General features: G+C 48.5%; 1 protein-coding gene across 2 annotated transcripts in view; it reads left to right on the top strand.

Moving 5' to 3' along the window:
* CUNH4orf50 (chromosome unknown C4orf50 homolog) overlaps positions 1 to 21883 on the top strand; it is an 86790-nt gene extending 64907 nt beyond the window's left edge. For both annotated transcript variants that reach the window (XM_055623739.1, XM_055623740.1), the window contains one exon: positions 15957 to 21883. In XM_055623739.1, the coding sequence (XP_055479714.1) occupies positions 15957 to 16043 (87 nt within the window). In that variant the 3' untranslated portion in view covers positions 16044 to 21883. The remainder of the gene's footprint in view (positions 1 to 15956) is intronic.

The following is a 21883-nucleotide window of genomic DNA, read 5'->3' on the forward strand; positions in this document are numbered from 1 at the left end:
TGGTGGCCAGTCTTTCCCTCTACACAGAGCTGGCCGAGGAGAGAGAGGCCTTGGAGCAATTCCTGCATGAGTAAATTTGAAAATTGAAATGAAGCAAGAGGAAATGGGCACGAAGCAGGCGGGAGTGGAGGAATGGGTGTAAGGAAAGGGAGGGTACTCAGCTTTCAAAGGCCAAGGGTCTTATCCTGGTGCTGTAGAACACAGCTGGGAGAACGAGAGTGACGGGGGAGGGTGGGTGTCTTTTGTGCTTAGAAGCTGGGTCCAGTCAATTCATCTAGCTTTTTCTTTGGATCATAAATATGGTCTCCCTGCCTGAGGGCACCTTGCTGGCTGCCTGCTTTTCAACCAATGGAGGTCACCATTTCATTTCAATTTTTATGTTTATTTTGTTCTTTTTAGACAGAGAGAGTCTTGCTTTTTACTCCAGGATAGCCTTGAAGTCATGGCAATGCTCCTGCCCCAGCCTACCCTGGGCTGGGATTATAGATATGAGGGACTACTGTTATTTGGCTGCGTGATAGTCATGGGTAGATTATGGCTTAGTGGTCATTCTTTAGTTGCTGAGCATTTTGAATTCTTTTCATGTTTGGCAGTTATGAATAGCTAAGTTACCAGATTAACCAAATTAAAGCTTCCAGAAAGACATATAAAGGGAACACACCCTGGGGACTCACAGCCGTCATCACTATTGACTGATTCATGGGCTCAGCCTTCTCCATAGCCAGGTTTCCCAGAGTGGTGGTCCCCAGGCACCGTGCTGCACAGTCACAGGCTTCTATGTGGGATCTCCAGATCTGTCTGCATGCTAAGGGTTCTCCCTACAGCTGGTCCCTTCCTTTCTTTCCTGCCTAGCACTTCCTTACCACATTCCTTGCCTCCATAACTCCCTGCTTCCCAATGCCAAGGCCAAGTTGTGGTCCTGTCCTTACCTTACGTGTCTCCCCTGCCAGACATGACTCCAGAGTCAGGGCTCAGTCTGTTCATCTCTGAATGCAGGCCCTTTGCTTTAAACATTTGTAAGGTGGCAGGTTGTGATAGAAATTCACTTTTATGATGACAAGATACAGTCAGCTTTTAATAACTGGGCCCAAGCTTGGGTATGGCGGTACATGCCTGTAATCCTAGAACTCAGGACCTGGGGGTGGAAGGAACAAAAATTCAAACTATTCTCAGTTAGTAAGGAGGTCAAGGCCAGCCTGAGCTATATGAGCACTTGTCTCAAACAACAACCTAAAGGGGGTCCTGGTGACCAGCCATGCAACCTTCCCTACCATGCCACTCTCCCCACAACCTAGGACTGAGCCTGTGTTTCCAGATCCCAGGTCCCAAGCTGAATGGTCATCACTTCCTAGATGAACGCCAAGGCTCTCACGCCTCCCTACCCTGAAAGGACACCTCAAAATCTTGGAGGGGGACCATCACCCCTCCAAGATTTGTTCAGCCTGATCATGCTTCTAGAAGCCTGTATGAAGCTGCTCTGCCTTCTGCTCCTGCTCCTTGCCAGTATCCTCCCCCTCCCTAGCTTTGAAGCTCCTGCTGGGAACACTGCGAGCCTCTTCCTAGGTCCATTCCACCCCACCCTATCACCGTACTCTCCAGCTGCTTTTCCAGGCTTGCCTCACACATACAGTGAAAGCACCTTACCGCTGAGCTACATCCCTAGCCATTTTTTTTTTTCCTTTTAGGCAGAGTCTTAGTAACTCAAGCTGGCCTTGAACGCAGGGTCTTCCTGTCTTATTATCACTCCTAACCCCAGTAGCTGGGATTATAGGCCTATGCCACAAAGATGTGGTTAAAAATGTTTTAAATAGTGGACTGTCCCCTTCCCCCTCCTCCATCCCCATTGTGATGGCACCTGTTGGCATGGGAACAGAGACACAGATCACAATCATTGCTAGCCCCTGAATTCTGGTGCTGACAAGTGGATCCTCAGCTCTTCTTACTTACTTTTTCCTCTGACCATAAGGGCTGAAGGAGGCATCTGGGCAGGGTGGTGGTACGGTGTCATCTCCAAGCCAGAGCTCCAGGCCTACATGACCTGTAGTTGGTCCAGAAGCCCCTATCATGGGGGCCCAAGCCCTGAACTACAGGCTCCTATAGTTTGTTTGATACTCAGAACTTTACCCTACAACTAACCATACCCCAGTGGGGTAGGTTGAGGCCTGTCTCAGTCTGGAGCCATGTTGAGATAGAGTCTTAGAACAGATTCTCCTCTCAGCCTCCAAGACCCGAAGCTCAAGATCACACTGCCCAGAGCATGCTTCTTCACTTGCCTGCTCAGACTGTGTCCCCGTCTCCAGGCTGGACCTCACCCACTTACACTTCTCCTTTCTCCAGTCTCCTGCCCCACAGTCTCCTGCCCCTTCTGCTGCCAATGCCCTCATTTCCTTGTTAGCAGTGAATAAAATGAACAGAACATGCCAAGCGCCAGGCTCTCTGCTTGGCTTGGGTGGCATCAGTTTGTGTCCTGTATCATCATTATGGACATTGTCTTTATGACCTTTTGAAGCCAGACAGACCCCACATTTGAGTCCCAGCTTCATCCCATTTTGCTGTGACCCTCAGGTGAGATGCACACCTTCCACGAATGTCAGATTCTCATCCAGAGCCAGGAAATTATCAAATTTCCTTGTGTTGTTGCTTGGCTGTGCAAAATCAAAAAAATAGCAGCCCGTATAAGCATTCCAGTACTTAGAGGCCACAGAGAATGCCAGGCCCAGTCCTCACTGCAACAGGCAGTGCCCTGGCTGCCATCCAGAAAGCAGTTCGTTCATAGATCCCCGCATACAGAACTCCATGGGCTCCCAGGGAGATAATGCGTGCAAAGTGGTTTGTAAATGCTCAAGTACTCTAAAATGTTTATGCTGATTATTGCTAATTAAAATTTAGGACAGCCTGGAGAGAGGCAAAAGTGAGCTGCGGGGCTGTGGGGCTTCTTCTGAGGGTCTTTTAGAGACCCGAATGAGAAAGCTGCATGTGTGAAGAGAGCCTGTGAAGGACTCCCCCATCCTTGTCCTGTATCCTTACCCTACTCCGGAACGTGTGATAGGTGTTCACTCTGAGATTTTCTTACTTCCCCGCTTATCCTCAGTGTTGGGACCTGCCAACTGGGGGGTACTGAGGTAACAATGACAGGTGACCTCCCAGCAGGGAGGGATGGTAATGTTACTAACCCATGGAGCAGAGCATCTCGCTGGGTCTTTGTAAAGGGAGCTGATACTTTCCAGGCAATTTTTCTGAGCATTAACTCTTGGGACAGACATGATGAGGGGGTCCTTGCCCATATTGCTGTTGGGAATGCGCTGGGAATCCTCTTTGGCTCCTTTGTGATAAATAACACTCTGGGCTCCAAGAGCCTTGTCCTTACTGGCCTGTCTCTCTTGCAGCCACACTGGGATCTGAGGTGGGCTAGCTGCCCTGTCATCTTCGCTGTTTACTCTTCCTCTATGCTCCCATCCCTCTCTATTGTCACAAGCTGACCAGCTGGGAAGGAGACTCAGTTACCACCTCTTCCGTGGATGGTTGGTTCTCATAGGGAGACTTTCTAAGTGGGGCCAAGAGAGATACTGTCTTTTCAGATCGGACGGGGAACTGATTCTCCATCCCTACCCCAAGGTCCATGAGTGCTGCTGTCCCTTCTTTCCAACCAGATCCTGTAGCACACCCATGATGGCTTTTCCTGAGAAATGGAGGGTACACTTGCTCCAGTGAGGAGCAGTGATAAGTGCTGTCTGAGAAGCCCCAAGCCTTGAGTAAGGCTGTGGCACCTCGGGGGTCTGTTTCCCCACCCAGGCAGCGGATGTGGTCTGGCCCACTGATCTACAGCCCTGGCTGCACAGGGGGAAGGTGAGAGGTTTGTCAGATAAGATGTCTGAGTCCTTCTGGAAACTCTGCCAATCTGGCTGGCAAAGACATGGTTGACACTTTTAGAAGTCCCTAAGGCAGGAGGTGTCATCATTCTGCCAGCCATAGGGGCCCCGGTAAGGTAACCACAGAGGACTGTTGTAAAGGAGGATAAATTAAATGGAAGCCGCAGAGACTGCCTGACGGTTTCTTTAGGGTACCCTTGGGATGTGCAGGCATTAAGTGTCCACTTCCATGAGCCAGCTGTGGTGGGCTCTGCAATTTCCTCATCCTCTCGCTCCCCAACCCCAACCCTTAAACACCCTAAACCAAACATCCCAGATAAACTCTGAATCTAGCACATCCTGAGCTCCATGCCTCCTTGGCACCTGTCCCCACACAGAGTGTGGTCCTGGGTCCTGGGTGTCAGTCAGGAATGTGGCTCAGGAGCAGAATTACCCCATCTATATTCCAGCAGACTGACTCTCTCCTCACGTGACATTGAACTAGCTGCTTAATGCTGGTCTCTTAACGAGCCGTGCCTTCCTGGGCTGTATAATAATTGGGCGTTGTGGTGACCTATGGGAGGATATCTCCTCTTTCACTCGTGGTTGAACTCTGGAGACCCCTGTGGGAGCTTTTCCCCACAACACAATGAACCACGTGGTTTCTTTCTCAAATGCTGGGTTTCCAAACGTCTCCCTCAGGGCCACAAATCAGTTTTTCTTAGTCATCATTTGTGCTTCTCCAGCCCCAGCTCTCTGATAAATGGCCGGCAGCCTCTCTTTGCACTCCATATGATTTTGCTGCTGCCACCCTGTGCCTGGGCTTCTACCAGGCTGCAGTGATTTATGGGAGTTGGTAGAGGCCCAGTGACTCCCAGTGACCTGTGCAAACCAGGACTTGTGGTGAGCACAGCTGAAATGCTGGGATGCTCGTTAATTAAATACCTTTCTGGGGCCTAGGTGTGTGCTTTCCAGCCTCAAGAATGAAATTCTGTAGCTCTCAGGGGAGCCTGGGCTGAGTCTGCCAGTGTTCTGGCTTCAGCAGCTTAAGGTCATTATTCTTTGTGGATGGGTCACTAACATTTTGTTGTCCTTTTTCTTTTTTCCTTTTTATTTTTTTAGGTAGACTTTTCTTCGTGGTACAGTTCAGGTAAACAGGTGTATTGGAGTTTAAATGGAAGATTGTCTAGTGTTTGCAACCCTGGTCTGGCAGCACAGGGCTGTGTAAGGAGGCTGCCTGCCAGCAACTGTCAGGAAATTTCATTCCACTTTCTTCTTCCCTTGAGATCCCTGGACTCCAGACAGGACTCTTGGGGACACGTGGGCTGCAGAGAAAAGGCAGGTCCAGAAGCTGGTGCTGATCTGCCCACTTCCAGGATGACTCTGGGAAAGATACTCAGAGTCTTCTTCATCTAGAACTCAGGGCTGAGCTTAACACGCATCACAGAATTAGAGAAATTTATGGACTAAGATGTGGCCACCAATAACACAACTGTGTGTGTGTGTGTTGTGTTGTGTTGTGTGTGTGTGTGTGTGTGCTTGGCTGAACTTTCCCTTGTTTGGCTAATTCCAGCCCTGGCCTTTCATCTTCTGGCCTGTGGAGCAGAGGCATAAGGGCCATGCCATTCCCCTTAGCCAGCCTCCCCCTCTGTTGGCCAGCGCAGCTCTCTTGGGGTCTCAGGCACCTGCTCATTTGGGAAGCAAAACACCCCAGTGGTTTTTCTGTGCACTTCTCACAAGGTCCTTGGGGTCATGATCTGTTGTTACAGGAGTGACTTCCATTCCCACCTGGACAATGACTTCTTTCCCTTCTGCCTCACACTTGGCTCCTCTCCTCTTTCACCCACTGCATGCACATACTGACATCAGCCTCGATATCTGGAGGAAACCAAGCTGTGACCACTTTGAAAGAGTTGTTTTTGTTCTACAGCGCCATTGCATGGAAGGTGCCCTGGTTCCTCTTGATGTCTCACAGCAGCCAATGCACCATATAGCCTGAGGGAGGAGACCAGAGATTGGTCTAGTTCTACTCTTGGCTCTGCTTTGTTCTCCACAGTGGGTGGAGCTTAGATGCAGGGCTATGTGGGTTCATGGCTCCAACCCTCTCAAGGAATTCTGGATATGCCCCTCTCCACTACTTAGAACTCCAAAGTACCTGGAGCTGGCAAGCAAGGGAGAGAGAGAGAGAGAGAGAGAGAGAGAGAGAGAGAGAGAGAGAAGACCACAGCCCAGAGAAAAAGGATGGTGGGCATCTGTGGGAAAGAATCCACTTGTCCCACAGCCTTAAAGCCTAACTCTACTCAAGAAAATCCATCCTCCCCTGAGGTTACCCTAGCATCCCTTCTGGAAAGGCCAGTTTTTTTTCCCTCCAGGCTACTTCCGTTTGGATTTGTTCACAAGCAGGCACATTGTATGGGCATAAACATAACTGGTGTATCTCAGTAAAATACGTGGTTCCAGGGCTAGAGCATTCCCAGAGGATGAGTTAGGAGTTAAGATGGCCCAGGAGGAGCTCAGGCAAGAAGAGGAGAGAGGATGAATGGGGGTTAAGACACCTTCTCAGGATTCTCCTGGCACCTCCTTGATGCCATCCACCCCCTTGCTGCCCTCTATTTTGTAGGCTTGCTGTCTCCAGCATGCTCACCTCTCCTTCTTGAGTATTATCTGACGATTACAAGGTGGCTGCTGCAGCTTCAGACTTCACTTCTGTTGCCATTCCTTCCTAATAAGAGTATTTTCCTTTCCAACATATCAGATAGGAGGCAATGGAGGAAAGAGGCTGGGAATATGTGTGGTCAGCACAGACTGCGTCTTCTCCTAAGAGTGCATCACTCGGCACTGTAAAGAGCAAAGGCCTCTGAGTGGCAGAAACTGGATAGGACTAGACGTCAGAGTGTGGGGCTGGGGCACGGTGGGGATGAGAACTTGAGGTAGTGACAGCCCCAGCTTAGTGGTGGGAGCGACGGTCTCTGACTGAGCCTTCTGGGACCACCAGACTGGCTGTCGTCTGGAGGAGGTTGGGACAGCCACAATGGAAGCAGGTAAGAGGTGCTCACATACTGGGCTTGATGCTGCTGCTGCCAAGTGTAGCACATAAAATGATGGAGCGGGCCACAGGCAGTCTCAGGACTCTGGATGTGTCCTCCTAGGACTGGGAATGGGGAGGCACCAGTTTCAGACTTTCAAGATTTTTGGATGTGGCTTTTATTTGCAAAGGGGGCAGACTTCAGGCTGTGTCAATCAGGTGCATAAAACAAGCTCCAGGTTCCCGCACCTAAAGCAGATCAAGAATGGATTCTTTCAGGGCTGTAGATTAGGATGTGAGATTGTTGAACAAGTGAAAGGTGTCAGTGTCATTGCTCACGGTCGATTCCTGCTGGCACTGGAATGGAAGAAGTCACAGTTAAGGTTTGCAGCTATCAAAAGCCTCCAGTTACAAAAAATCAAATGTGAGTGATGTGTTTGTTATAAAACAACAAGAACAAACAAACAAAAAAACAAAATAAAAAACAACAGAGAAAAGCCGGTGAGAAGAAAACTGAGGCAGGCTGTGGTGGAGTATACCTTTAATTCCAGTGCTTGGGAAGCAGAGGCTTGTGGATTTCTGAGTTCGAGGCCAGGCTGGTCTACAGAGTGAGCTCCAGGACAGCCAAGAACACAGAGGAACCCTGTCTCTACAAACCAAAACAAAGCAAAATTAAAGAAAGAAAAGAAAACAAAATCACCTTACCTTTCTGGCTTGTATCATTTTTACTCCTGTGTGTACATTTATTTCCCTTTAATATTTATAGCCATAATCAATACCCAGTTTTATGAGCTGCATCTGTCCTATCTCAAAGCCATTCTTCCTGTGGTCAGTGTTCTTCATAAACTTCACCTTTCATGGTTATATAACAAAAATCGTTTTTGACCCCTGTGACCTGGCATTGGGCCATTTATTCTATCACAATACCGTGCTAATTGTTATTATTTATTAATCTTTCTTTGTAGAAAGAATCCTATTTATGGGAGATTGTCCTAAGAGACATCCGTGCCTCATGCCTACAGCTGGTTCAAAAATTTCAAACTTGGGTAGGAATGAACTTACAAACTCGGGGCTGGAGAAAGCTTGCTTTGTGTGTTTTCTCTTGGTGGCTGCAGGCTTGCTCATAATGTCTATGGACAATTTATTGCCTCGCTTCTAGAGGGAATCGATCTGCCCCAGCCCTAGTGTAATGTAATGAGATTCAGAGCCCCGCCTCCAGGACAGACCCATCAATTAAAGCAGAGCTTGGAGAACAGGAGAGTGGAAACAGCCCCATGAATCTTACTATTGATACACAGATTAGAGCATGCTGAAAAAAAGAACACTCTGTCTTTATCTTTTCAGAAGCTTGAGAGCAGTTCACCTGGTGTGTAACATGAGCTCTTTCCCACTGCACACCACGGTGTTAGCCTTGTGACTCAAGAATGGTCACTGAAGGTTTGCACTGCTGGCAGAATTGAGCTTCAGTCCCTGCCCAGGGAGTCCCAGTTCAGATTTCAGCTCAGCCACTCACAAAGGCCTCTGAGGGCCAGTATCATCCAACAGCCCTGAGGGTTGGAGATTATCACCCTCAGTTTGAAGATGGAGAAACTGAGGAAGAGCAGGCCTTTGAAGCCTGCCCTAGGGGTGATTAGCTTGGAAGTCATTCTTTATCTTCAGTGCTCTATAATGTCAGAGACCTGTGGAAGGGGTGGCCTTGTGACTCTCTGTGAGCACACCTTTCGTGTTTGAAACAAACTGAATTCCTACCCTCCTTCCTACAGAACCCACACCCCAGTAGCCTGGAGGCCCTACATCATTCATTGCTAGTCCCAAGCAATCTCAAGATGCTTACCCTGCATTCCCCATTCATCTAAATTGGAGGATTAGAAATCTCAGTAAAGGCTCTCTGCTGCTGCCCCTGCCTCCTGCCTGACCCCAGTCCCCATCTGCCCCTCCTCCTCTGGGGAGTCATAGGTAATATCCTGCCTTCTCAGCCTGCTGCCTTTGTGTCTGTGATGCTCCCCGCAGCAGCCGATTAAACTCCTGGCATTTTACCGTCACGCCTTTGATATAGGAGAACGTATCTTTTCTTGGAAATTTGGAAAAAAGTTACAATAAAATACCTTTTGCATTGTTCTTCCTAGAGTTACATCTGATACGGTTATAAAGATACAGTTTCTCCCTCTCATCTTTTGAAAAATTGATGCCCTTTTTTGTTCATTCATGTACTCATTCATTGTCTTACACCTACAGTCTCACCAAATGCATACACATATGCACACACACACACACACACAGACAAACACATATGCAAACACAGAGGGGTACTCAGTTGGGCTCCCACGTGCATGCGCGTGTGTGTGTGTGTGTGTGTGTGTGTGTGTGTGTGTGTGTGTATGTGTGTGTGTGAAGACTCCAATCATGTGAATAGCTCAACATCAGCAGTGTTTACAGTTTTAGGTCAGACCTTACCTGAGAGTGAATTACTAAGCCAGTGCCAGCTCTTACTGTGATCCTCTTCTGTGCCCTGTTAGGTTCCAAAAGCAGCAAGTGGCCCATGATCTGCTGACCCTGTAGCAGGTAACCTTGTAGGTGGGAGAACAGGCAAACGCTGCTTTTCTGATGTTCTGTCCTTATTTTGAAGAAACACGGGGCAGGCAGCCAGAACATCATTAACTGGGCTCAAAATGGTGTCTATAGAGAGGTTTTTTTTTTTTTTTTTTCTCTGTAAATGTCCCCAAGTGTCAACTGGAAATAGTCTTTCCAAGTCTTTATATCCACCTAAAAACAGCTTATTTTAATTTTCCTCATGGACTGGTCTCCCAAAAGTGAAAGGTGGCCACTGGGGCAGATTCCTTGACATAGATGGTAAGCTGCCTATCTAAAGACAGAACCAAGGAGAAGATGAGCAACCACATTTCACAGACGCTCCAGCCCGAGGGTTCTGGCTATAAGCAATAGATGGTTATGGTGCATGCTCAGCATGAGGTGTGCTTAGAGTTCGTCGGAGTCACAAATAAGCAGGAGGTGCTGGGTCCCTCCCTCTGGCTGGCAGCTGCTTGTCTCTGGTTGGAAATTTACAGGTCTGCCAACTGACTGAGCGCAGGATCAGAACTGTGTCCTAAGCCAATAGGATGAAGAATCTGAGAACAGGGCAAGTCCTGCTTATGGTAGAAGAGAAAAGTAATTTTTTGAGATGGGGACTTAAAAACAAACACTGTACTGTGCCAAATCAGTATGCAGGTAATTTTTGCTGCCTTCTCTTCCTTCTTCTTTTTAGACTAGTGTCCCTTTCTACAGAATTGTCCATTAAAAACTGTTTGGTTTTCACTAGTCTTATGCATTTGTTATCATCTTATTTCCAACGTGGCTTTGAAAAAGACCAGCAGAGTCCCAAGTCCAGCAGATAGAAGGGGAAGAAGCTCATGGCTCTTCAAGGCTGCCTACTGGAGAAATGGGAGAGTGCCGCTGTTTTCTTTCAGTTGATGTCTGGACCTGGTGATATCTGCTCAACAGGGCCAGACATTAACTGATCAGTCAAGAGCGGCTTGCAGGGACAGACTTCATTTTGCTTCTTCTTGAACCCCAAATGAGCCTCCTGCCCATGACTGGGCACTTGAAAGAGAGGTTGCAATCCAGATCTCACTCTGAAGGGGAAATAATAGGTCATTTATTCTGAGCCAGATTCAGGTTGCCCCAGATAACACGTTGCTCCATGAAGCAGTGTTGTGAGCTTTTGTAATCACAGAATAAAAGAAATCTACAAATCAGAGCATCAAATACATGGGTGGGATTGATGGGTAGACTGGGTACAGCCAGGCAGGACAGCCTATGCAATAGGTCTCAGGTGCTATCTGATGACAGTCTTAGTTTTTGAGTTGGTAACATTTAGTGGTCCATTAAGTAAAGGTATCTCAAAAGGTTTACTCTGCCAGTCTCACCGATGTTAGATCAGACACATGGTGGGCAAAGAATGGCATGACTTTTCTCTGGGTTCTTACAGATCATAGGAGTTCTGGGTAAATGTGGTCCAGAAGTAAGGATGAAAGAGTGTTGGCTGAAGAATAAGAAAGCGATTTTGAGTTTGGCCCACTACTCTGGGAACTTTTGCTCTTTGGGGATTTGTTTCCTCAACTGCCTATGTACAGATGATTCTGAGTGGTCCCATAGCAAGAGCTTGTCTGTTGATTCAAACACTGAGGTTCACACCAACTCTGTTTGCAATTTAGTGCATACCAGAAACACACAGATATTTGAATAGAGGAATTAGTGACCAGATGGAGTAGACTAGGCAGAGACTTTAAATTTTGTATTTAGGGCTGGATGGGAATCATGAATCTTATATTTGATTTTTATCCTTTGGCAAAATGCTGTTTCCCAAGGAAGTATCTTGAAACCTGCTGCCTCAGAGGGGAATCTCATTAAGTTGACCCGGGTTTAGCCCTGCCTCATTTAAGACCTGCCCTATTTTAACTTCCCTAGGAATGGTTTCTCCAGGGCTTGATCGGTGTTGTGCTGTGTGTGAGTGTCTGTTTCTTGCTTAAGGGCACCAGTCCTAAGGTCTTCCAGGCCCTTTCAAGTTCCTAGTGTGACCGCTTCCTGGATGTGGGACCTGCTTGTATGGATAGAAGTGGGGATAAAGATACATGTGCATCTTAGGGACCAATAAGATTCTGGGTGTGGCAGCTGTCCAAGGAGAGACCAGTCCAGGCAGGTGCTTGAAGGTCAAGCTTCTGGGACCACATGGTTTGACCTGCCAATCCTTCATTCTTGGACACTGGGATGATTCCTACATAGTGGGTTCCTAAGGCAGGAGTCTCTTCAATGCTTCCGTGTGATCCTCCTTGAATTCTGCTTTCCCCACTTCCGAGTTCTCATTCATAGGACAGAGCAATATCCTCTGTCTTAGGTGATGCAAGAACCAATCCCTAACACCTAGCTGTATCTAACATCTGAGCTGAGCCAAGGATTCAGTGACTGAGTTGGAGCTGGCATTCAGGAGAACCCCGAAAGGATTGGTGGAAATGAATAGTCTAAGAAAACACAGAAGAGAATGCAGCTACCTAACTTGTTCATTCCTATTCTCTGGACACTTGTGGTGGCCTCAGCCACAGTGGTCAGCAGGGAGTTCAGGCATGACATGGAAGAGCTCATATATTTTTTTAAAGATTTATTTATTTATTGTCTACGAGTGCTCTATCGGCATGTATGCCTGCATACATATCTTCCTGTAGAAAAGGGCATGAGATCACATTATAGATGATTGTGAGCCACCGTATGGTTGCTGGGAATTGAACTCAGGACCTCTGTAAGAGCAGCCAGTGCTCTTAACTGCTGAGCCATCTCTCTGTGCAGAAGAGCTCATATTTTAAGGCACAGTTTTGAGAGGCAGACAGGGCTAGATGTCATAGACTACACTGTATGTCTTGTGGGGAGCTTGGCTGCATCTCTCAGAGCAGTGAGAGACAAGGCGGTTTGAGGCTAGGGAATGACGTCATTCCCTTTCTAGGAATTCTGGCTGCTGTTTGGAGTAGGGAGGGACCATCCTTGGAGTAAGAGCCTTCCAGGAAGCTGTCCCGTGGCAGAAAGCGGTGATGGCTGGGCTGAAGATGGTAATATGAAAGAGAAAGGCAGGACAGAGCCCCTGAACCTGTATTTCTGGGTGCCTTTTTCTTTCTTTCCTTCCCTCCCTCTTTCCCTTCCTCACTCTCTTTCTTCCTCCTTCCTTTTTTCCTTTTCCCTTCCTTTCCTCATCCCCTCTTTTTCTCTTCCATCATTCTTTCCTTCCTTTGTCTTTCCCTTTCATTGTTTTTGAGACAAGTTCTCGTAATATAGCCCAAAATGGCCTGGAACTCACCATTTAGCCCAAGCTATTCTTCAACTCATGGTATGTCTCCTGCCTGACCTTCAAAGTTCTAGAATTCCAGATGTGAGATCCTGGATGCTTTCCCCCTATTAGCAGCTCAGATAGGCTCGGCTTTTGATTTAAAAAAACACATTGTGAGAGAAGTCGGGCAGGTGACAAAGCTGTCCCTATGTACGGCCTTTTTGTGTGTCCCCATTGAAATTCATGACCTTGTGGTCTGATAAAGCAAATGGTGTCAAGGGCAGACTCATCTATGCCAGTCTCTTGTCAGGCTGCATCCTCTTGTGGAGGAGCTGTCTTCACAAGAGTCTGTCACTAAGTAGGGCATAGATTACTGTCCCCATTTTTGGCCTCATTTCCTGGTACCCCAGGGCTTCTTCCTCGCCATCATGTGTTTGCCTTCCTGACTGAACCTCCTCCATGGTCTGCTCTTGCTGTTGCTTCTTCTTTTGACTATGCCATGAGGCTGAAGCCCGACCTCGTGTTCAAGCATGGGGTGCTGCCTTGCTGTACAGAATCATCACACCTCCAGGGTGGGAGGGACCTCAGAGGCCCCTTGATCAGTGTTTCCTGCAAAGTAGAGGTCCTGTTGACATTCACAGCCACCGTATAGGAAGATCTCTCATTCTTACAGACTTCCACCTGCCGTCTCAGGTGGCTCTTCCAGGTCCTCCCTTTCTCAGCTCCCTACAACCCCTTTTTATCTCTCCAAAACCTTAATTATTTTGTCACTGCAGTGTATTCAACCAGTGGCCGTCAAGCACACAGGTGTCTGGGTTTCGTTTACCTCACCACCCACTGCCCATGTACATAGTAGTATCATATACTATTTGTTAAGGAGCAAATGAACACGTGAATGAGAAGTGAGAGAGGGAGGGAGGGAAGGAAGAAATGAGGGAGGGAGGGAATGAATGATTGAGTGATCGAATAGGTAAGAGAGTGAGTGGGCGGGTGAGTGGAAAAGATAGTGAGGAGCGGGTCATCGAGTGGGCAAGTGGGCAGCTCTCACTGTTTTAAAGTCCCTCTGGGCTTTCAGCTGGAGCAAATCCTATTGTCCATGTCTGAGTCTGTTCCCTTGGTGACAGCTTCTTGTCACACACTAGGGCCACGGACCCTGCTCTCTATCCTTCAGGTACCTGATCCTACTCCACCTGAGGGCCTTTGCCTTCTGGTGCCTTGGACCCTTTGCCTTGTTTCTTCCCATGACTGGTTCTCCTCACTTGCCCTTGGGATCTCAATTCAAATGCCATTGCCTCAGATCTCTACTGACCATGCTGTCTAAAGGACTCCTTTCCTCACAGTTTTTATGTCTCTGCTGAATTCCGGGTGATTTCTCCCATCTGTCTTTCAGTTCACCACATCAACATATCTTTGTTTATCTACTGTTTAACCTGCTGAGAGGGGTCTTCTTTCAGTTATTCCATTTTTTTTTCTTTACAGGGTTATGTGCTCATGCACACACACACAAATGACAGTTGTGAGCATTCTCACTTTAGCATCCTTTCTATAATCCAAATTTTCTCTTGAAATTGAACCTGTGAACATCCCATGTGGTCTTTGGAGGTGATCCTATGATTTTCATTAATCCTGGGACAATTGAGTATGTTTCTTGGTAAATTAAAAAAAAAATCAATGGGAGAATGTAAGCATTAACCCTATGTGTAATGTAAGTTAGGGATGATGCTGTCTTGAGCTTGATGTCATTCAGCTTCTTCTAGGGGCAATGTTTTGTGCTCAGACTGGAAGCTATCCCAGTGATACCTAGGCACTGGGTGCTGAGGATATGACATGCAGAATGCATGGGGCAGGAAGGAGTGTGGGACCCTCTGGACTTCTGGGATCTACCCTATGGACAGAGCCCACAGGGCTGTGAGCGCCCCTAGTACCTGAACACTTCTGAAGTTCTCCCAGAGACTGATGGGAAGGGAATTCTGGCCCCAGAGATTCTGCAAGGTCAAGGATTTGCACTGAGTTTATTTTTGTCTCGCTTGCTAACCCCTAACATGTGATACAGCGCAAAGGAAGAAAGCTATAAATACATTTTGAAAAGCAAAGTGGTCTAAAACCTCCTACACACACACACACACACACACACACACTGAACAATGAGATCTTCATTGCAAGACTGGGCCACTGAGGATGATGCCGGGGTCGGCAGTCTCGTGAGGGACTGTTTGCAGTGGCTGCACAGCTCCACAGACCCTCAGAATCACAGTAAGGCTGGCCTTGGTGACATCAGCTGTGGGGCTGACCTTTGACCTGCACAGGGACCCTCCGCTCTGGTAGGGTATCACTTTTCAGGGGTCTCCCTGTGGGCTGTCACACTGCCCAGATATTTGAGTGAAGTTGGCAGCTTCCCTGCAGGCGCCTCTTAGCAAGCTGCACTCTCCGGCTTGTATTTCCCAAACTCCTCCCACTCTGCACTGTCTCCCACCGCCTGTGTGTTCCCTGCCTAGAAAACTATCTCTAATATCCTGTCTCGATATCACCATCTTCAGATGTTCTCCTGCCCCATGGATTTCTTTCTTGTTTCTCCTTCCTCTCTGAATTCTCATCATGCTTAGGCCTGTGCTGGAGCTCCCCCCAAGCCCCTCCCTCCTCCTGCCACACAGTTCTCTGTTCTCTCCACAGGACCCTCACACAGGCTACCTGGCAGTCTCCCCTCATGTTCGTTCTCCGCCACCTCCACTGTTCCTTCCTGGCACCAGCAATAACTGTCCTGCTTCACAGTCAGACCTGAGATGTACACACCTCTCACTGTCTCCTCCAGCTCACTGGAACTGCCACTGGGCAGTCTGAACCTCCCCCCCCCGCCCCCGATCCTGGCACCAGGGGGTCCAGAGCCTGGTAACTCTGCCAACAGAGCAGTAAACACACTGCTGAGACCCCTGTTTCTCTCTGTCTTTGTTGAGTTCTCAGAGCTTTTTTGGGCAACTGGCCTCCATGAAGGTCTTACAAACACTAGAATGCCTGTGTGCACTAGACTTGATCACATGACACTTCCATATGGTACCCCTGGCTCACAGATACCCCCAATAAAGAGGCCACTCTCTGGAAACAGCAAACAGCTTCTTTTCCTAGTGGGAGCAGCTGGTGAATTGTCCTGCAGGCATGTGGAGATACAGGGTGAGCCCCCAGCCACCCGAAGGCTGGCCCATCTGGACAGCTCTCTGTGCTAACCACATGGGTGGCCTGCTTTCTTCAGAGGCTCACCTCCCTGTGTTCCCTGTTTCAGGAAAGAAGACAGCACCACCAGGCACATCGTGCTGGCCAAGATGAATGTCTGTCCCAGATGACCAACGGAGCAGAGGTGGCCCTGTGATTACAAGCCGTATCACCACCCCTTTCCCAAGTCATCAGGAGGCAATGTTTCTCTCTGCACAAGACTGGCAAGAGCTTCAGAAGCCCCCAGCATTGGCATGGAGCAATGACAGGACCCTGGGATCTGGAGTTCCCAGGTTGGCTGTGTCACTTGCACAAATGGCTTACCCTTCTTAGTCTGTTTGGGAGTCTTTCTGCCCAGCTGACAGTCACGCATGATGGCGCCATTGCTGGCAAGTCATCCTGACACTTCAGGATGGTGGCCCATGTTTCGGGAGCATCTTGGTGTTTGAGAGCTATCCTCTGCTCACCTCCCTTATGCCATTCAGGATTTGCTGCCTTGAGGCACACATAGTATCACTGATGTCTCTTCTACCTGCAGTGGGTGACAAGCCTGCAGGGAACATTTTACACTGAGTGACCTTGGTGGTGCTGTGAACATCATGGAGGTTCTACACAAGCCAAGGCTGAATGGAGGGCTCAGCTGTGCTGGAAATTATCTAGGGAGAGCCCACTCGCAGCTGTTGTTAGGTTTTCAGAAGAAATAAACTTAGTCTAGTAGGGAGAGAGGACTCTACAGGGGATGAGACAACTGACTCTGCTCCTAACTTGCTGGTGACCCTTGTACTATTCCTTGGCCTCCAAGGTCCTCCATTCCTCACTTGTATGGTGAATGCACTCACATGTTTTCTAATTCATTGGCAGCTGTGACACCATCCAGGCTGCCGTCCCTCCTGGCATCATGGCTCAGTTATGAACACTCCTATTCCTGGTTTCTGCTGAGGAGCAGGCTCTAGCTCATGGAAAAGCTTCAGACAGACTCTCTGCTTCCAGGAAGAGGGAGGAGAGCTGCTTTTGTCAAACACAGGCCACTTCTAGCAACTATGTCCTCCACTTTTGTCCAAGAGAGTCACAGCACCCCAAGCAAGCAGCCCATACCAGCACCTTGTTCCATTTCTGTGTTCTTATCCAGGGGGTTAGCTTCCTTGAGGGGGTGTGATGTTTCCCTTTAAGCTGAAGAGTGATGGGGCTGGCTGGCTCTGGCAGATGGGTATCCAACAGGACCTTTTGATATCTAGGCACATCCAGAAGGAAAACCAGGATTCTGCCTGGCTAATCCTTCAGACACCATCTCTCTAGCTTTGCTGCTGAGTATCCAAGTGGATAATAGAAGATGGGTGGATTAAGTAGGTATATCTTGGGTTTGGGAAGAACCCAGAGCTTTGGTCAGTGAAGGAGGAGTGACAGGCAGGTGCTATAAAAACTTGTATGTTCAAATGTAGAGAATCTAGCTCACAGCAGACACACAAGCTACCCTTGGAATATCTGGCCAAAATCATATCTTTGTGACTCGTGTTTTTGTTTGGGCAAAAGGCACAGAGTGTAAACTTAGTGTCTTGATCATCTCAGCCATTCAGTTAAGTGCACTGAGCACATCTACACACTCCGTGCTGTGCTGCCATTGTCTCTCCCATCTCCCGAGCTCTTCTGTCTTCTCGGTTGAAATCCTTCTTCCACCAGGAGGGCACAGGCTGGCTCACTCCAGGACTCACAGGCACTTGATACCATGGTTTAATGCTTTACCGGATGTTGTTTTTTCATTCAACCAATAGCACTGACTAAGAGCCAGGCCAATCCTGAGCTCCTGCAACAGGAGTCCGCTGTGGTCAGCCCATCAGTGGCTCTGCTGCATGGCCCTTCTGAATAGTCCTTCTCCATGACTTTGCATGCAGGGCTCTCCATTGCCTGGAGGTGGGCTTCTCATCTGCCTGTGTCCAGCTCCAGGTGGTCTCCAGTCCTGGGTCTTACAGGTCTCTCTTCCCACTCAGCATGGATGCTGATGTGTCCTTTCCCAAGCCTGGACAGAGACTTGTGAAGCCTCCCTTACCCCTGTACCAACTTGAGCCTCTCCATCCCCACCACCAGAGGGGGGACCACACATGCTGGAATCCTTTGAGGTCAGAACCCCTTTGGGCTTTGGATGAGATGAAGCACAGATGGAAAAGCCTCTCATCAACTCACATTCTGTGGAAATAGACCAGTCTGGTGCTACTTGACTTTCATGTGCTAGCTAGAAGACAGAGACCACCTGGCAGAGGGAGGACAAAAAGGATTTCAAGCCAGAGCCACAAGGCTGCAGTTCTGTCTGAGGCTCTGACACTGAAGACACTCCCTATCCCGTTTTCTCACCTGGAAACCTGGGTTCCAGCACCCCTGCTCCAGCATCTGCCAGGGGTGCTGATGAACAGGCTGGGGGTGGGGGGAAGCACTTTGCAGACTCAAGCACAGAGAAGACACTTCATTCAGGTCATTACTTTGGTATGCATTTATGGTGCACCTACTGTGTGCCTCGTGAACAACGTGGCCTGTCTGCCTCAAGATGATTTGGAAAACGTCCCTGGACTGAGAAGGATTGTCTGTCAGATGGCTGCACTGCACATTGGTAGAGTATGACTAACAACAGCCAGAGAGTTGGCATGGCAACGTTTCCCCCTGAACTGCAAGGCAGTATGCTTAAAATAGGTATACGGGAGGTGTGGCAGCAGCCGAGATGGATAGCGCTACAGCCTGAAATGGGTAGTAGGCTCAGGGTGCTCATGCCCTTGTCTTTCCCCAGCAGGTCATCAGTGGAGGGACTGAAATGGCAGACCCAGAAGCATCTCCTATGGGAGTTGGAGGAGACTAGGCCACCCTTTCTCCCTGAATCCCAGAAAGCTTAAGTGGGACATCCTTGCCAAGGGACCCCAGATGGGGCTGACCCTGGTTTTCATGTCTCTTGTGGACTTCTGGGCCCACAGTACGGGCTCTTCTGATTGAGGGTGCAGTTCACTTAGAGCCTGAGTTTCAGTCCTCCTTTTCTATGGAGTTCCTGTGTGGGATCCTCCTAAAATACTCTTGTTTGTGGTCGGACTTACAAGACAGGTTTAAGTCTTTCTCTCCCTCAATGCTCAGGCCAGCAGAACTGATCAAAAGTGCATGGATCAGGCACGGGGTTGAAGACTGGCTGGCGGAGTACCCGGATGTGTGAAGCCCTGGGTTCCATCCCAGCCACATACACTGGATGTGGTGGTGAGCTACGGTGATCCCAGCACTCCAGAGCAGGGAGGCAGGAGGATCAGAAGTCCAACTCACCTTCAGCTAAATAACAAGTTTGAGACCAACATGGTATACATAGATCTTGCCTGAAACCAAACCAAACCATGAATTGAGCAAAATATGTTGATGTAACCTTGCCATCAAGCCCTTGGGAGGCAGAAGCAGGAGGATCCAGAGTTCAAGGCTAGCCTGGGCTATGTGAAACTATTTTATCAAAATGTTCCATTTTATCAAAATGAACCATTTTGTAATGAGATTCATCTGTGGGTCTGGTTCATCATCACTGCAGAGGATGGGGACCCAGATCTCAGGCAAGTGATCCCATGATTCCTTTGCTCAGCAGGTCATTGAGTGAGGTTTATGATTTTAGAGTTTTCTTCTCCTATAAGCTCTGAGCTGTTTGAAAGAGATTCATGGCTCCTGTTTGCTTCTGAGATGAGATCCTAGGTCTGGAAGGTGAAACTTTCCTCCCCCCTTCTTTCTTCATTCTGTTCTTCCTTCATTCTCTCCTTTCTTCCTCTTCCCTTTTCTGTCTTTGGTGGGGGGAGTTGTTTGAGACTGTCTCATGACCTTATGGAGCCCAGGATGGTTTTGAACTCCAGATTCCCCTGTTTCTGCCTTCCTAGTCCTGGGATTGCTAGCATGTGCTACTCCTGGCTTGGTAAGTGAGACCTTTTGAGGTATCAACTTGTGAGAATGGGGGCACTAGACAGTTCTGTCATCTTTCAGACACTCCACGTGTTCTCCTTGTTGAGACAGTGGGTGCTGGGCTCACCTGCAAAGACTGTCCTGGGTGGGGCTTGAGCTCACCTTCAGAGGCTATCCTGAGTGGGGCCTGGGCAGGGATGCTCTGGGGAAGCTGAGTGGGGCAGCTGTAGAGATAAATATCCACTTGCAGACAGTGGACCCCAAATCCCTTCCAGCCCTGTCCTTCCCCGAAATCATTAAGTTTCCACACGCCACTGTGAGCATCTCCTGTGCTCTATTGTATTTATTTTTACTCTTCCCTGGAAAAAACTGTTCAGGCAGGAGGTTCTCATCTTTGGAGTATTTCTGGCCACAAGGCAGTTTGGTAACATGACAGCTGAGCCCGTTTTAAGCCTCAGTGATTCTTGTGGAGCTAGAACACACACTGAGAGATGGCCTTCAGTTACTGTGACAAGTCCTGATTCTGGGACCTTGGTGGCCTATCACTGAAGAACTATCTGAGAACCCAGAGGATGAAAGGTGCCTCTGGCAACTTCCTTGCATCCTGAATTCTTCTGGGCTAGAAGCATCTGCCATGAGAGGCAAATCTATCAACTGCTCAATGAACAGCAGCAGCTTTCTCTCCTGCCTTGGTGCCACTGGCCTGGTGCGCACCTGTTTGGCTTTGCCATCCATACTCCAGTGCCTTACAGAAGCAGAGGAGAGAACACCCCGGAGGCCTGATGACATGGTTAGCTCCCTTCCTCATATAATGGAAAGTTCTAGAAAAAGATAATTCATACCTTGGACCTAAATGCATTTGGAATAAGTCAGTTCACCATGGGGTTGAATGGCAAGGTTTTCTTTATCTGACCTTTGCTCATGCTCTGATTTTGGCTACCCTCCAATCTGACTTACATTACGGGAACAATAAACCAGGTCCACAAAGGATAAGGCTGTCTTCAAAAGCATGGTTTTTGGAGGCTGTTTTTATGACAAAGAGTGGCCTCTTGATGTCTTTACATTATGAGCAAAGGGGAAGAGAAAAATGAATGAGATTGCCAAACATGGCTGAAAACTTGATCTCAACCTGTATCATTTTCGTTTCCAACTTGAGTGATATGATACAGTGTTTGTAAATATGACCTTGGAAGTGATGGGGGAGTCCAGCTGCCACTTAGACTTTTCCCTGAGGCAAGTACAAAGTCAGCAGAGGTGGAAGGGTAAGTGAGGGGCTTTGAACTTTGGCTGTGCCACCAACCAGCTGTGCAAGCTCAGACTGGTTCTCTCAGTCCCTCCAGAAGAACAGTGGGAGGGCATGAGGGTTAGAATGTGTTTCTGAAAACACCCAAAGAATGATGACAGTCACCAAGGACTTTCGTCACTGCTCTGACAGCAAGCTCTATGCAGACACTTCTCAGGAAGTGAGAGCATGGGCTACCCCCTGAGCTGGAGACTGAAGCTTAGGCTTTCCCAACCGGCTTTTCATGGCCAGGGAGGGAAGGGCGTAGGAATCAATGATTGGGATGTTGCAGAGAGCCCCTGGCCTTCTCAGTCCTTTGGGGCTAGAACTGGGAGGAGAAATCACAGGGCACCTGCAAAGCACAATAGCATCTGGGAAAGTGCACTTTCTAACAAGGTCCTGGGTGACCAATAACCTTACAGCCACCTGATGGAATCAGACTCTTCCACAGCCACATTACCAAACCCAAGGTCAAAATGTTGGCAGGCCTATCATGTCCCCATTCTACTCCACAGGAACATGGTCCAGTGACATGGAGACCCCTTTCCTGTTGGGTGCTCTACAGCAGGACCCCCACTGAGTGACTGGCAGTGGCTGTCCCACAGCCCCTGACTTCAGTGCAGTGAACAGAGTGATTGGCGTGTGTCAGCCCCTCCCAACACCTCTCAGACCTGTGTAACTCAGGCTCAGCAGCCTGTCGGGATTTCTAATGACAAGTCTGTCTTGTGTAATTTAGGATGTTCTCTTGTTACCCAGAGGTATTTTTCTATGTTAGTGAAATGTATACTTTGTGTAATTTTGTACATTAAAACATA

This window comes from Psammomys obesus, unplaced genomic scaffold, assembly GCF_907164565.1.
Source record: "Psammomys obesus unplaced genomic scaffold, mPsaObe1.curated_primary_1811, whole genome shotgun sequence".
In the NCBI taxonomy this organism is placed as follows: domain Eukaryota; kingdom Metazoa; phylum Chordata; class Mammalia; order Rodentia; family Muridae; genus Psammomys; species Psammomys obesus.